The sequence below is a fragment of the Monopterus albus genome, unplaced genomic scaffold (assembly GCF_001952655.1).
Source record: "Monopterus albus unplaced genomic scaffold, M_albus_1.0 scaffold192.1, whole genome shotgun sequence".
NCBI classification, from domain to species: domain Eukaryota; kingdom Metazoa; phylum Chordata; class Actinopteri; order Synbranchiformes; family Synbranchidae; genus Monopterus; species Monopterus albus.
The window spans coordinates 298,980-313,271 of NW_018128072.1; the positions used below are offsets into that span (position 1 = coordinate 298,980).

General features: G+C 42.5%; 2 protein-coding genes, 1 long non-coding RNA gene and 1 pseudogene across 6 annotated transcripts in view; 3 read left to right on the plus strand and 1 right to left on the minus strand.

Moving 5' to 3' along the window:
- The window catches only part of zbtb7b (zinc finger and BTB domain containing 7B), a 19,539-nt gene extending 16,670 nt beyond the window's left edge, over positions 1 to 2,869 (plus strand). For all 4 annotated transcript variants that reach the window (XM_020617644.1, XM_020617646.1, XM_020617645.1 and 1 more), the window contains exons 3-4: positions 991 to 2,057; positions 2,203 to 2,869. In XM_020617644.1, the coding sequence (XP_020473300.1) occupies positions 997 to 2,057; positions 2,203 to 2,836 (1,695 nt within the window). In that variant the 5' untranslated portion in view covers positions 991 to 996 and the 3' untranslated portion in view covers positions 2,837 to 2,869. The remainder of the gene's footprint in view (positions 1 to 990; positions 2,058 to 2,202) is intronic.
- A 3,475-nt stretch (positions 2,870 to 6,344) lies between these two features.
- On the plus strand, positions 6,345 to 7,578 carry LOC109970184 (NADH dehydrogenase [ubiquinone] flavoprotein 1, mitochondrial-like; annotated as a pseudogene).
- A 138-nt stretch (positions 7,579 to 7,716) lies between these two features.
- Positions 7,717 to 9,483, plus strand: LOC109970221 (uncharacterized). The gene is made up of 3 exons (XR_002276383.1): positions 7,717 to 7,863; positions 8,309 to 8,364; positions 8,447 to 9,483. It is a non-coding gene; the product is annotated as an uncharacterized LOC109970221 (long non-coding RNA).
- Positions 9,484 to 9,497: 14 nt separating this feature from the next.
- Positions 9,498 to 14,292, minus strand: part of khdc4 (KH domain containing 4, pre-mRNA splicing factor) — a 9,483-nt gene continuing 4,688 nt past the window's right edge. The window contains exons 9-14 of the mRNA XM_020617637.1: positions 13,472 to 13,532; positions 13,101 to 13,315; positions 12,398 to 12,532; positions 11,783 to 11,892; positions 11,507 to 11,592; positions 9,498 to 9,836 (exon numbers count right to left, since the gene is read on the minus strand). Of these exons, the coding sequence (XP_020473293.1) occupies positions 9,610 to 9,836; positions 11,507 to 11,592; positions 11,783 to 11,892; positions 12,398 to 12,532; positions 13,101 to 13,315; positions 13,472 to 13,532 (834 nt within the window). The 3' untranslated portion in view covers positions 9,498 to 9,609. The remainder of the gene's footprint in view (positions 9,837 to 11,506; positions 11,593 to 11,782; positions 11,893 to 12,397; positions 12,533 to 13,100; positions 13,316 to 13,471; positions 13,533 to 14,292) is intronic.

Genomic DNA, 14,292 nt, shown 5'->3' on the forward strand with positions numbered 1-14,292 from the left:
GCTCAGGGAGCCAAAGAAGGGAGCTGTTGGGTCTTATTACCAACAGGCTCACAAGGAGAAATAAAGTTATTGTCCTGATATGACTTGCTTTACAACATTTTGACTTAAACCCAACTGGTACCTCTGTGATGATAAACATTGAGCTAAAGTAAATTTATAAAAGGCTTGATTGTGCTGCACATGCAATTTTTTTAAAGGTTTGCGAGTGATGGACATTTATTAAAATCATAAAGCTTGTAATTCTTCTCTTGCTGTTTTTCCCCTTCCTCATTCTTTCACTGGTACTCCCCCCTTTCACCCACTATAACCTGTCACTTCCTCCTCCTCCCTTGCTTGCTTTTCTTTCGTCTCTTCCTCTTCTGTTGGCCCCTCTTTTATTGTCCAAGTATTTTAATTAAACAGCTAATGATATAAAGGTTTCACACAGGAATTAACCTACTGCACTCGTGGTTACAACACCTACAGTATATTGCATAACCTTACATCCTTTTCACATCAGCATTACCAGTCATTTGGGTTTTACATCTCTGCTCCAATTTTTTTTTCTTTTTCTTGCTTTTATATTTTGCCTCTCCTGCTAGCTCCAGCATCTCCACCACATCTTCCTCTGCTGCCCCAACCCTAATCTCACTGGCCGAAATTGGCAACTCCTGATTTAGTAATCTGGAAAGAAAGCAGGGGAAAGGAGGGGGTGGTGGGGGGAGAGAATTGTTGCTAAGCCTGGTTTAAATTGTCCCTCAAGTGAAAGAGAAGTTCTTAAATCAGTCGCCCTACTGAAGATTTATTTTTGGTATGTGAAAGAGATGACGGGTAATCTCTCATTCTTAGAAACTGATAAGATCTAATAATGATATTAATAATAATTTTTTAGAAAATAAAACTGATTTGATTCATACCAGAAGTAGATTTTGACTTGATTCAGGTACCAAACTGTAACTTGCTCAGGCCTCAGTTCCTCCACTGACATGATCTTCCCCTTCTCTCATGCAGGTGGCAATGACTCCAGGAGAGGACGGTCTGATTGGGATCCCCTTCCCGGAGCACAGTAATGAGCTCTTGTCCCACCTCAATAACCAGAGGAGGACGGGGCTCCTGTGTGACCTTACCCTGACATCCCACGGGGCACGCTATCCAACTCACCGCTCCGTCATGGCCGCCGTTAGTGTCTATTTCCGGCGGCTGTTTGGGGCAGAGGAGGGGCTTGGTGAGGGTGGAGGAGGTTTCAGTGTTTGCCAGCTGGACTGTGTGGCTCCCGATGCTCTGGACGCCCTGCTGGAGTTTGCCTACACTGCCACCCTGACCATCCCTAGCTCTGGGATGAGAGATGTGCTGCGAGGAGCTCAGCTTCTGGGCATCCAGTGTGTGGCTGATGCATGCAGGGACATCCTGGGGGAGACAGAAGAGGCAGAGGGGGAGAAAGCAGAGGAGCAGAGAGCCCAACACCTGAGTACTGAGAGGATGGTAGAGGGGGAGAGTGGGGTAGTGAAAGGGTCTCGAAGAAAAACGGACAAAAAGAAGGTAAAAAAAGTTGGGCTGCACCATGGCAACTCCTTGGTTCTGAACCCACCGCCTGCTTCTCCCATCTCGCACTCTTCACCTGCATCTGACGGCCTCCACTCACTGCCGTCTACCCAGCCTCCCAGCCCTGTACAGGAGGAGCTTTGCCTCAAACGTGGACGGAGCGGAGATCCCAGGGGGATCAGGGAGCCTGGGAGAGGAGCCACACTAAATGGAAGGCTATTTCATGAGCATCCCCGTATAGCCCAGCCACCTCCTGTCCCGGTCTTGATTGACAAATTGTCAGAGGACGATGAGATGGAGGGTTTTGGCGATGATAGTTTGCTGATGAGAAACACCGTCATACCTACCTCTGCAGTGGAACGAGGAATAGCGGCACCAACAGTGGGAGGAGGAAGGAAGAGGAAGTCTCAGACCCCCCAGCAGTGCCCTGTCTGTCAAAAGATCATCCATGGAGCAGGAAAACTACCACGACACATGAGGACACACACGGGAGAAAAGCCCTTCCAGTGCACTACCTGTGGAGTTCGCTTCACCCGGTACAGAAGTATCTTTAAATATGTACAAAACAAAATAGTTTGATACATTGTGACCTGATTTTTAATTGTTCTATCATGTTTTTCTCCTCTTGTTTTTTTTCCTCCTGGCTTTTTATATTCATATTCCCTTCTCTGTCTTTTCCAGGAACGACAAGTTGAAGATCCACATGCGGAAACACACAGGCGAGCGCCCTTACCCGTGCCCCCACTGCCCCGCCCGGTTTCTCCACTCATACGACCTCAAAAACCACCTGTCCCTGCACAGTGGAGCGCGGCCTTTCGAATGCCCACTCTGCCACAAGGCCTTCGCTCGAGAGGACCACCTCCAGCGTCACCGCAAGGGGCACAGCTGCCTTGAGCTGCGCACACGCCGGCCCAGGCGTGGGCCAGAGCTCATGGAAGATGTGAGAGAGGATGCAGGCAGGAGGGAGCAGTCCAACCCTCTGGAGGCTTTGTCCTTACCGGCCCACTCCTTGCCATTCCTCAGCAGCCAGGTGCTGGATGGTGGGAATGGGTCTGCTGCCCACCCTCCCCTGATGTTTCCAAGTGTTGAGAGGGAGCGGTCTCTCGCCTTGCATGCTCTGGCCCAGCTCAGGCCTCACAGGCTGGTTGGCTACCCTGAGCTCTTCCTGCGAGGGCTGGAGATGCGAGGGGCCAGAGAGGCGAAGGGAGAGGATCCAGGAGGAACACAATCGCCAGCTGCGCAGCGTGACCAGTGGGGAGACGAAGAGGAAATTATAGATGACGAAGCAGAAGAAGAAGAATTAGAAGACCATTAGAGAGCGAGAGTGTGTGTTTGTATGTGTGTATATATATATATATATGTACACACACACACATACACACACACACATACATATATACAAGTGTGTGTGTCTGTGTGGTAAAGCATCCACAGTAAAAAGAATATCACTCAGGTGGCTGGACTGTTGACCTGCTGCTCCCATAGAGAGCACTTAAAAAAATCTAAATGATAATAAAAGAAAAAAAACGGGTTTTCTGAGATATTTTTAAGGTTTGTCTTCTGGCTCTTAGCATTTGATTTCTTTATATTTTTTCAAAATTTTATTTCTCATTGCTGTTTAACTTTATGAATTTTAGCTTTGAGCTGTTTCTTTATGATTTGATTTGATTTTTCTAGCTGGACATGCGTGTGCTGAGTGTGTGGTTACTGGGATGCTTTTCACTATGCAAACTAAAATCTAGAGCTGAGGCATGTTTGAAGATGTATATTTTAGCTACAACATAACGTATTTGATTCAGGTGCAATTCAGAAGTCATATCACCAAGATCACAAGTATGAGTTTGTGTGCCCACTGGTGATCATCAGTGGAAATGTTGTCTAATTAATCAAACTTGTTCTGTGCATTCCAAGCAATAATGTTCTTTGTATCATGTCTTGTTAGTGGTAGTGTCTTTGCTTTGACTTGGTGCTTAAACCAAAGATTTTAGTTCAACTTTTTTCTTAAATCTTAAGTTAACAGGAGAGGAGAGAAGTGAATTGTAGCCAATGTTGGGTTTTAAGAGAAGATTCTTTTCCCAACTGTTCTGATAGCCATGAGAAAGAATCTGCGTCCACATTTGAGTGTTTCTGGGTCAGTGAGTTGATGCTGATTAATGTTGAAGACAGGTCTTCTTTTCCCAACGTCTGTGGATTTCAGTCTTCCATTACATTTATTCGGGTTCCTTGTTTAAAGAAAAAGAAAGAAAGAAAGGGACAAGGTGAGGGGATGAATGAGATGTCTTGTCCCTTTTTTCCTATATTTATTTATTTATTATTATTTATTATGGCTCTTCTGCTGAGACCAAATTCAGCATTGGATACAGATCACGTTCCACTTCTCGTCTGCGTCTTACAAAAAGATGCACTGCGCTAAAGATTTTGGCTCAACATCTCCATATACTTAAATGCCTTTTTATGGGCTGCGTGTCTTCTTTTGACAATTCTTCTTCGAATGCATTCTTTGCACATTTAACCCCGTCAGGTACTGCAATAACACAGGCACATTCCATCCTCTGGGGTAGTGAGAAGGGAACAGAGCAAAGAAGAAATCAGGGGTGGTTAAAACCTTCACTTTAACTGGAACACAAAATGACTTTGCCGTCTGACATTTTCAGCATGCATTTCTATTGTTAATTCAACTTCATATAGTACTTTATCACATTAATGCATGGCAGTTCTTATAGATCGGCCACCAATATGTCTAAAGGGGCCATTATCTTTTGGAGTTTATCTTTCTTATAGCTTTTTAGTTTCATTGTGCTTTCCCCAGACCAGCACATTAAGGCCTGTTGCAGGGTTTAATACATTAATGGCTTTAAATGACTGCAGTTGTCTTTTTTTTATTTCCACTTCTTTCAAACTATGCAGTCAGAACCTGCTGTAGCAGTCGTGCTGGCCCGGCCTTGTGTGCACTATCTGCTATCAACCTTTTTATAGTAAATTATTTTTTACTTCCAGTTAATTTGCACTATGAGATTTGAGAGCTTCAAGCTTTTTTTTTTTTTTTTTTTTTTTTTTCGGTTTGATTTGTCCGTCTGACCTGCAATATCTAGTCAATGAACTCGGTACCATTTAAGATTGTGATTGAAATAGATGATACTTCTTTAAAACCTACATATATTGAATACTCTTCCTCCTGTGTTATATATTATAATATATTGGGATGAAGTTGCCTTAGGTTGTGTTCTTTATTTTTGTGCTGCAACTATTCTCAGGAAATCTTGAGCAATGCACTAAGTGATTATACAAAATATAAAATGGGAAGAAATGTTTTGGTGCTGTAGGACCACTGACACTCTTCATGTAAGTGTAAGGTCAGTATTTTCAAAATAAGAGATTCTGACAGTTTTATGTTACATTCCATGATGTTTAAAAAACAAAATAATTCATTACTTATTGTGAGGTATAAAAAAAAAAAGGGGGGGGAGAGATAATAATAGTGGAAGGGAACTGCTGGCCTTACTGGAACCAGGCTGGAATGGCAACGTGACAGCTGATCCTGTTCATGAAGGGTGTTGGTGCTCCCAGTCAGAGCTTTGTGAATGAATGAGGGTTAACTGATGCCAGCTGTGAAATGTGTGTTTCTATGTGAGCTGTTTGTTTTCTTGGCTTCGGTGAAGGGACATGGGGTCTGGTATGAATAGAGACCCCACTATCAGGGATACACTTTTGTCTTTCAGTTTTTAGTGGAACTTTCTCAGAGATAATGGATTCATTTTCCCATCATTTGGTTCAGACAATGTAAAAAAAATTAAAGATATCTAAGCTCATCATTAATGTTTCTGTTATTGATTTAGTTTGTATTTGAGTCCTGTAACTCAGGCCCTTAATGATGTCCTTAATTATGCACGTGTGTAAGAGACTGGACACCTGTTGGCATCGCGTGGGCATCTGGGGTAGGAAGTGACGTAGTTCGTTGATGCTCTCAGTTTAATTGAAGTAACGCAGCAGGACTGTTTGCAAATGGATGTGGTTGTACGAGAAGTTACACGGAGACTCTGGAGGGAAGAGGCTTTGGAGTACAACCCGGTCCGTTGAAGGAGGTTGGCCCTGAGCCAGGACGCCGCGGGGCTCCGCGTCTGACCTACAGCGCCGCACAGGTCACAGGTACGACCGCATTCACACAGCAGCACACGCTGCAACGTCAGCCTGGTGCTTCAGGTACAGACACCTGAGATTTCTGATGAGCAGCGAGTAACGAGGGTCATCCCCAGAACCACATCTTCCGAGAAGACAGATTTATCTAAGGCGGTGACATTTTTAATTCCTCTATTTTGGACCAACTTGTCTTTGGTCTTAAAATATCTTGCTATCGCATATTATTAGTAGCTTTTCGACTATGATTTATGATTTATGGGTTCTAGGACAGACAAATAGTAGGTCTTTAACCCTAACAGTATTTAATCGGTGTCATTAACAGAAATTGCATAAAATGCATTGCTGTATTTTCATAGCATTCCAGAATATTGCAATTATTTCCTCATTTCAATAATGTAACGTGTACTTTTAAAGTGGTTTCTAATACTGTGTCACACTACACAGATTGATTTGAGAATACAGTTTTCAGATTCAGCATGTTCAGGTCTTTCCCATCATTAATTGCTCAGCATTGGCCATGTTTTGCCAAAAAAAATCTGTTTACATAATTTTCAAACCACTGGAAATGAAACGTTTTTTTAACATCCAGCATATTAAATAATGAAATATAACTTCATCTAAAATTCACATTCAATTTTATTACAACTACAGTTCCAGATTTAAAGTACAAAAAATGAAATACTGGCATGGATTACAATATATCTGGAATGTGAACATTACAGTCATCACAATCAAAACCAAATATTTACTAAATGATATGGGTGGCATGACTGGAGGTAAAAAAACAGACTAATGCAACATCTTTCTACCTGTTCTCTAATTACCTGAAACTCAGTAAAATACTTGTTCATCTCATCGTCTCTGTCTCCCTCTTCCTACCAGACTCAAGGGAGCGCTAAAAGGAGCCGACAGGTACAGGTATCATACTGAAGGGTCCAGACCAAATTCTGAATGAGGTGAAAATCTCAGGGCTGCGGGGGAAAAGAGGAGCAGGCTTCCCCACTTAAATTAAGTGTGTTTTGACCTAAGTACCAGGTAGTGAATGCTGATGAGCGGGAGCCCGGGATGTGTAAAGGCCAAGAGATAATGCACCATGACCCACATAAGCTGACACAGGGCTGTGGGTTGGCTGGAAGAGCCATAGGTGCTCATACTGCATACATCTACATCTGAGGGGAGTTTTACAATGAGTCACCAAATCTACAGGTACACTGATGTAGGCTCTAGAAGGATGGCTTGCAGTTGGTGGTGTTTTATGTGTCGTTGGTGATGATTTGTTTTTGTCTTCTCTGCAAACAGGTGGCTATTAATGAAGCATACAAAGCAGGGTTCGTTGGGCAGAACGCCTGTCACTCAGGGTATGACTTTGATGTGTTTGTAATGCGAGGAGCCGGAGCCCACATCTGCGGGGAGAAGATGGCCCTCATTGAGTCTCTTGAGGGCATACGAGAGAAACCTGACTCAAGCTGCCATTTCTCACAGACATAGGTGAGTTAAAGATTGACAATCTTCTACATTTGGTTCCTACAGTGCAAAATACTGTTGTATTGTAATAACAGTCCATATGGCTGTTGTTATTTGCTGCTGGATCTCTTTGCCTTAAGCAGTGCTTGGATGACCGTTTCCAACATGGAGACGGTTGCTGTGGCGCCTGCAGTCTGTTGTCGAGGTGGAGCCTGGTTCGTCAGTTTTGGGAGGGAGAGAAACTCTGGAATGAAGCTGTTCATCATCTCCGGCCACATGAATACACCATGCACAGTGAAGAGATGTCTGTTTCTCTGGGAGAGCCAACAGAGAGACACGCAGGTGTGTGTTTACAGTCCACGTCTGTGTTGATGTTGGTTTACTTTGAGATGTTGACAAGACTTCTCTTGTATCATTGGCACAGGAGAGTGTGGGACAGCTGGGACAGTCTATTAGGAGTGATCCCGGGGGCAGGGAGGTCTTCACTCCCATTGTCCCTTGGCGCTTGTAAATGATGGATTTTGATGAACTGGTCCATGCAGAGGCTGCTCTGGGCACTGCTGCTGTCATAGTCATGGATAAATTGGTAAATGGTTCCTTGAATATTGTAACAAAATACACTGCACCTTCAGTAACAGTGTGTCTGAAATGTATTTTTGCTGCAGACTATTATCTGAGCATCTTGCATGTTTGAGTTCTACAAATATGAAAACTGTGGGCAGAGCACCCCCTGCAGAGAGGGTAAGGAACTGCAGAATGGACAAATTGAACTTTTAACGCTCTCATATTAACTTCATATGTCCCAAAACATCAGATTCTCTGGACACTATAGTGGGAGAAGTATGCTTTTTAGGTAAAGAAAACACATTTGACAAGTGTGCTAAGTAAAATTTTGGAACTATCAAAGGAAAATTACTCATTAATTTTCACTTAGGTGTTGACCAGCAGATGACCTACAGACAAGTGACAGGAAAAACCTAACATAGTGTTTTAGTAAAGTGTTGGGCCACCAGAACAGTTTCAGTGCACTTTGGTATCGATTCTAAAAGTCTGAACTATGGTGGTGGAGACGCTGTATAACACCAATATAAAATCTCCTGTAGGTGTTCAGCTGGGCTGACATCTGCTGACTGTGAAGGCCACAACAAATGATTCACATTGTTTTTGTTCTTATCAAACTGTTCAGTGACCCCTCGTGTCCTATGGATGGGGACATCCTAAAGAGACCACTCATTTCAGTCTGTAAGTTGAATGAAAACTTGGCTACAGGTTTAAGGGTACTCTGATTTTAACAAGTCCTTTTGTTGTATGCACCTCTCTGCAGCTTTTTCCTCAGGATCGACAAGAGGATATGGAGGTTTGTTGGAGGACAAGGAGCTGTTTTCAGAGATTGAGGAGAGGGGACACACCATCTATGGCCTCGTGGGTGGAGCTGCCTGGCCTGTACAGGAGACTTTTTTTATTTTTTTTTTTATTCTTATTAACCACCTTAAAATTTGAAGCCCAACATAAAACAGTGCCTGAGGTTACACAAACAAATAGTTTCAATCTTAACAGGCAGTTTTGTTATTTTTAATCTGCAGGGACTAATTCACTACTTCTGACCAGTAATGGATATGCACAGCCCAGCATAATGACGCAAACCCTCCGAGAGCCAGAAACTGACTCTTTTTCAGAATTGTCTTTCAATACAGTATTACTACATTACTTTTTGAACATTTTAAAATAAATTTTATTCTTCTACAGTGCACAGCTACTTTCAAGTTTAAACATTGCAAAACAGGCAGTTTAAGTTTTGTGTGTGGATAAGTTGTCTGTTTTTGTAACGTAAATTCCGTAGCAGGATCACTTAATCCACTCTGTATTTTGACAGGCAAAAGTGTTAGGAATTAATTGGGAGTTGTGACAGTGATTTAGCTACTGATTTCTTCAGCAAATGTGACAGGACAATTTTGCAGGGAAAACACAACCTCAAATGTATCAATAAATTAAGTTTATTCAGTATGTTTCCATACATGTTTAATGATCTGTCCAAAAAGACCAGAATAGGAAAGGGACATATCACTAGCTCCAAAAAAAGAAAAGGCAAAAATTCTCAGTGATTGAATGACATACACCATCATTGTCATGTTGATACTGCTTCTACAAGAACACTGTTCAAACACTTCACCTAGGATAGGTTATCATTCCATTAAAAATAAAACTGAGGCAGAGTATCTGCCTATCATCCACAAAATAATTTGGAGTATCAGTCTGCTCAGAAAAAAGAAGTTTCCACAACATTAGTATGTTGATTTGGATTGAAGTACTAAAATAATGCTAAGACCAACACAAGCTGTTAAGAATTATCCATGTGATGTGTGATGAGCTAAGACCAACACAAGCTGTTAAGAATCATCCATGTGATGAGTACTGGAAAAAAGATGGGCTCAGAGAACATCCTGTCAGGCTAAGGACAGAGCACCGATGTGATTTATGTTCCTTGGTTTAGGGTGCCATCCAGAAAGGCATCAATTGCTGCTGGGGCTGTGTTTTAGGACGAGGGGGTGGAGTAGGGGGGCAGCGGTAGCCCTGTGTCCAGCCTGAGGAGGTGGGGGGAATGGTCCCAGGGTTACCTGGCCCCAAAGCTTTGGAAGTGGAGTGGTCTTCCTCTTCGTCAGAAGAGTCACCGGTGTATGCCACCAAACCTGTCTTCAATCTTTTCACTGTGGGCTCTGAAAGAAGAATGGGGAGAACAAGCACAAGAAAGAAGGGAGAGGTGGTACAGTTGGAGTAGGATGGGAGAAACATTTGGAGAGAGGGGAAAAAACGCACAACAGCAGTAGCAACATTTCAAATAAGACATTATTCCAAACACACATGGGAGAAACAAACAGTTAATAGATTTAAATTTCTCAGCAGAGTAGAGGAGGGGGCAGCCATTCAAGCAGCCATTGGTTGGTGGGGAGCAACAGCGTTATGGCCATCCAATCGAGGGGCAGGACAGCGTCACAGGACAAGTCATGCCCCACCCCCAATCAGTATCCAGCATCGCCCCAGAGATACATGGAAGAGAAGAAAAACACAGAAAAAGAGAAAAAACACAAAAACAAGAGATTCTCGTTAGTGAGGAAAAAAATGAACTACAGACACTCCAGACTGATGATGTCATCAGAACAGGACGGTAAGGTGGAGGCGACTGATCGGACTTCATTACAAACGACTCAACAATGCACAAAAGAAGGCATAGCTCCGCCTCACTATCTGGAGATTGCTAGTCACAGCAGCAGAATCCTGTAAGAAGCATAAGGGCCAGTTTAAGACCAAGTGTTTGTAATGCTGCATTTATCTTCTACAAAAACAGGGATATTCATTATTCGAACCAAAAAGGAAGTCTTTTTGGGCCAACTGTAGGTGTATATGCCTACATACATCTTCTGGGGCTTTATGTAACAGATATACAGTGGGTACAGAAAGTATTCAGACCTCCTTAAATTTTTCACTCTTTGTTATATTGCAGCCATATGCTAAAATCATTTGTTCATTTTTTCCTCATTAATGTACACACAGCACCCCATATTGACAGAAAAACACTGAATTTGACATTTTTGCAGATTTATTAAAAAAGAAAAACTGAAGGGGTTCTGGTCGTCCCAAACGTCTTCCATTTAAGGATTATGGAGGCCACTATGCTCTTAGGAACCTTAAGTGCAGCAGAAATTTTTTTTTGTAACCTTGGCCAGATCTGTACCTTGCCACAATTCTGTCTCTGAGCTCTTCAGGCAGTTCCTTTGACCTCATGATTCTCATTTGCTCTGACATGCACTGTGAGCTGTAGGGTCTTATATAGACAGGTGTGTGGCTTTCCTAATCACGTCCAATCAGTATAATAAAACACAGCTGGACTCAAATGAAGGTGTAGAACCATCTCAGGGATGATCAGAAGAAATGGACAGCACCTAAGTTAAATATATGAGTGTCACAGCAAAGGGTCTGAATACTTATGACCATGTGATATTTCAGTTTTTCTTTTTTAACAAATCTGCAAAAATGTCAAAAATTCTGTGTTTTTCTGTCAATATGGGGTGCTGTGTGTACATTAATGAGGAAAAAAATGAACTTAAATGATTTTAGCATATGGCTGCAATATAACAAAGAGTGGAAAATTTAAGGGGGTCTGAATACTTTCTGTACCCACTGTACTTCTTCAACTATCTCAAGTAAAAACCAGTGACATCCAGACAGTCCAGTGGCTGAGGAGACTATTTACATTTTACTCTGTGCAGCTCTACAGTAAGACGGTGAAGAGATCTGGGCTGAGCTTATAAGGGGCACACTCCACAGTCAGGGATTGCAGATTTGGATTTGGCCAGGGATTTGTCAATCCACAGGAGAATGACCTTACCCACGGGGCCTTGCAGCGCCCTTCTCTCCTCCATCTTGGGTCTCACTCCATTCATAGGCATAGGCGGTGGAGGCATTAGCTGCCTACTGGAAAACAAAAAGCAAAATAGTGTGAGCTAAAGGTGCCTACTGACCCTTGCACATTCAAAATGTGTGTGCCAGGTGCAATTTTCTGGGCTGATTCAAACTTTTTTTTTGGGGTAACCTTCCGATTCTGCATCGCTATTGCACATAATTATTTTTTCTTTAAGTAATTTAATGTAAAATTTCTCTGTACCTGTCCCTCTCACCCGGCGGGCCAGAGGAACTCGGTGGTGGGGGTCCTGCAGTCTCGGGGCTGCCCACTGGGAAGCCTGCACCTAAATTAGTCATATGAATGGGTCCATGCTATGAGCAGAAAAACACACAGGTGCGATTAGCAGACATTCTTTACTAAACCCTGTCCTGACAATATAATATCTATCCCAGCACCACAGTGGAAAAAATGTCATTGTAAGTTATAGCTTACCATAAGTCTGTAATTACACTGACATTTCCCCTGTCCCCTATGAAAGACGCTTATCAGACATAATACCTTTTTCTGAATCTCCATATTACCAGTAGAAACACTTAAGTGAACAACAGAGATGAGCAGGCCACCTGAATTATCTATTTCAACCAATGTGCATAAAACATCGGAAGAAAGGAAGGATAAAAGGTTTAATAAATCAGACAGTGAAGCAAGAACGCAGCTTAATAAACATTATTGCAAAGTACTAAGTATAAACTGACTTGACACAAACTAGATTCAAGTAAAGGTTTTGACATAAACAAAAGGCAAAAAACACTAGGGCCCAGAAGGTGGAGAAAAGGGGGGACGAGGGAGCATTAAAATGGAGGAGCTAGTTATCACCTGGTAGCCAAGTAGGCCGCTGTCTCTCGCCGCTTCTGTTAAACGTCTTTTCTGTGGTGGGTTGGCTGGGGCGGCAGGGGGTGGAGCTTTGGGTGGTGCTGCAGCTGATGGAGGAAAGGGTACAGGAGAAAGAGTCTGCAGAGAGAAGGTAACAAATACAGTCAGTATTGATTCATGTGCAGTGTGGGTGGTTTAGCCGAGGTCCAAATGTCTTGTCTCAGAGCTTCAAGTAAAGGTTTTGACATAAACAAAAGGCAAAAAACACTAGGGCCCAGAAGGTGGAGAAAAGAAAGGACGAGGGAGCGTTAAAAGGGAGGAGCTAGTTATCACCTGGGGCTTTATGTAACAGATATATATACAGATACGAGTATTTATATTTAGAAAAAAAAGGCAGATTTCAGAATCTGCTTTATTGGCCAGGTGTGTTGGACACATGAGGAATTTGACTCTGGCACAGCAGCTCTCAACGTGCATGTACATGTCCTTATGTGAGGCAGCAATGGGCAAGTAAAAAAAATAAGGCTGAGAGAACAGAAAGGAAAGAAAGTAATGTGAAAACAGGCAAAAGTAATGTGCATTAGGAAAGAAAAAACAATTATAGAGACCTGTATACACACACAGTCTAGATGCACTTTATGGATCTTTCATCTTCAAAACATCAAAAAAGGTGTTTGAAATGGGAGGTGTGAAGGCTCAGTCCTACCTGTGACATAGCGCCTGGAGCAGGGGCTGGAGGGAGGGGGTACACAGGAGGTACACCTGTGGGTGCTGCAGGAGGTATTGGGGGGGGAACAGTGTAAGGTGGAGGAACAGGTTGTGGCTGAGGTGGGGCTACAGGCAAGGGGTACTGGAAGCCAGCAGAGGGATAGTAAGGAGGCTGAGGAGATATCCCATTCACTACTGGAGGCTGCGCAAAGCCTGGAGGAGGAAGAGGAGGGACACAGATTAAGTCAGGTGGTCTCAATGACTTGTACAATATGTTTGACAGAATGTTAGAGCTGTTAGCTGAGGAGAAACAACTGCCTAATCAAGTGATAAATACAAACCACAGAAATACAACCAGTTCTTGTGTACCTTGTTGTGATGGCATCACTGTGCTCATTTGACTGAGGAAGCGGGAATACTCTGCATGGACCTGGAGAAAGTGAAACATCATACCATATATAAAGCTTGTTAGTAGTTCAAGTAATAAAAATGCACTATTGTGGGTACTCTTATTAAGACAAATAACAACAATCCCACTATATAAACAAACCTATGAATGCAAAGCAGCTAATGGGCTAAATAAAGCAAGGGAGATCTCATGCATACACAGTAAAAAGTTATAGTCCTTTGGAGCTTTTGGGGCAACCTTTTTAACAAATATGCAGTTCTTGTGTTTCATAATGAAGAGACATGTCACACAGTGCAGCGGTGTGTTTTTTTTAATTGTTTTTGAATAACTGTGGTCTAAGGTACAGACAAATTAGCTAACCCAGGCTGGAGACTGAAAGACATTAACCATGAGTAGAGGCAATTCCCTGTGGGTTTTAGGCTCTGTATGGGGAGTGTTTAAAATACTATTAATACAGAAAATGGTTGACCTAATCTCAAGTTACAGTACAAATGATTTCATATATTCTTCATCAAAAGCAAATTGCTTTCCAGAGGTGTTTCTAGTATTCTGACCCTCTCATATATGTAGCTGGGGAAGACACCTAAATATAACGTAGTCCAGTACACCACAACCTTTAACTATGTCCTTAATGATAAACATAAAAATGAATTTATAAATATGGCAATTTCACCAAAAACAAACATTTTGAGCTTCATAGACACAGATATTAAGGCGGAAGAGCTGCATTGAATTGCATACAGCTCTACAGGTGTGAATATTAAAGTGGCCAGGGAGCATA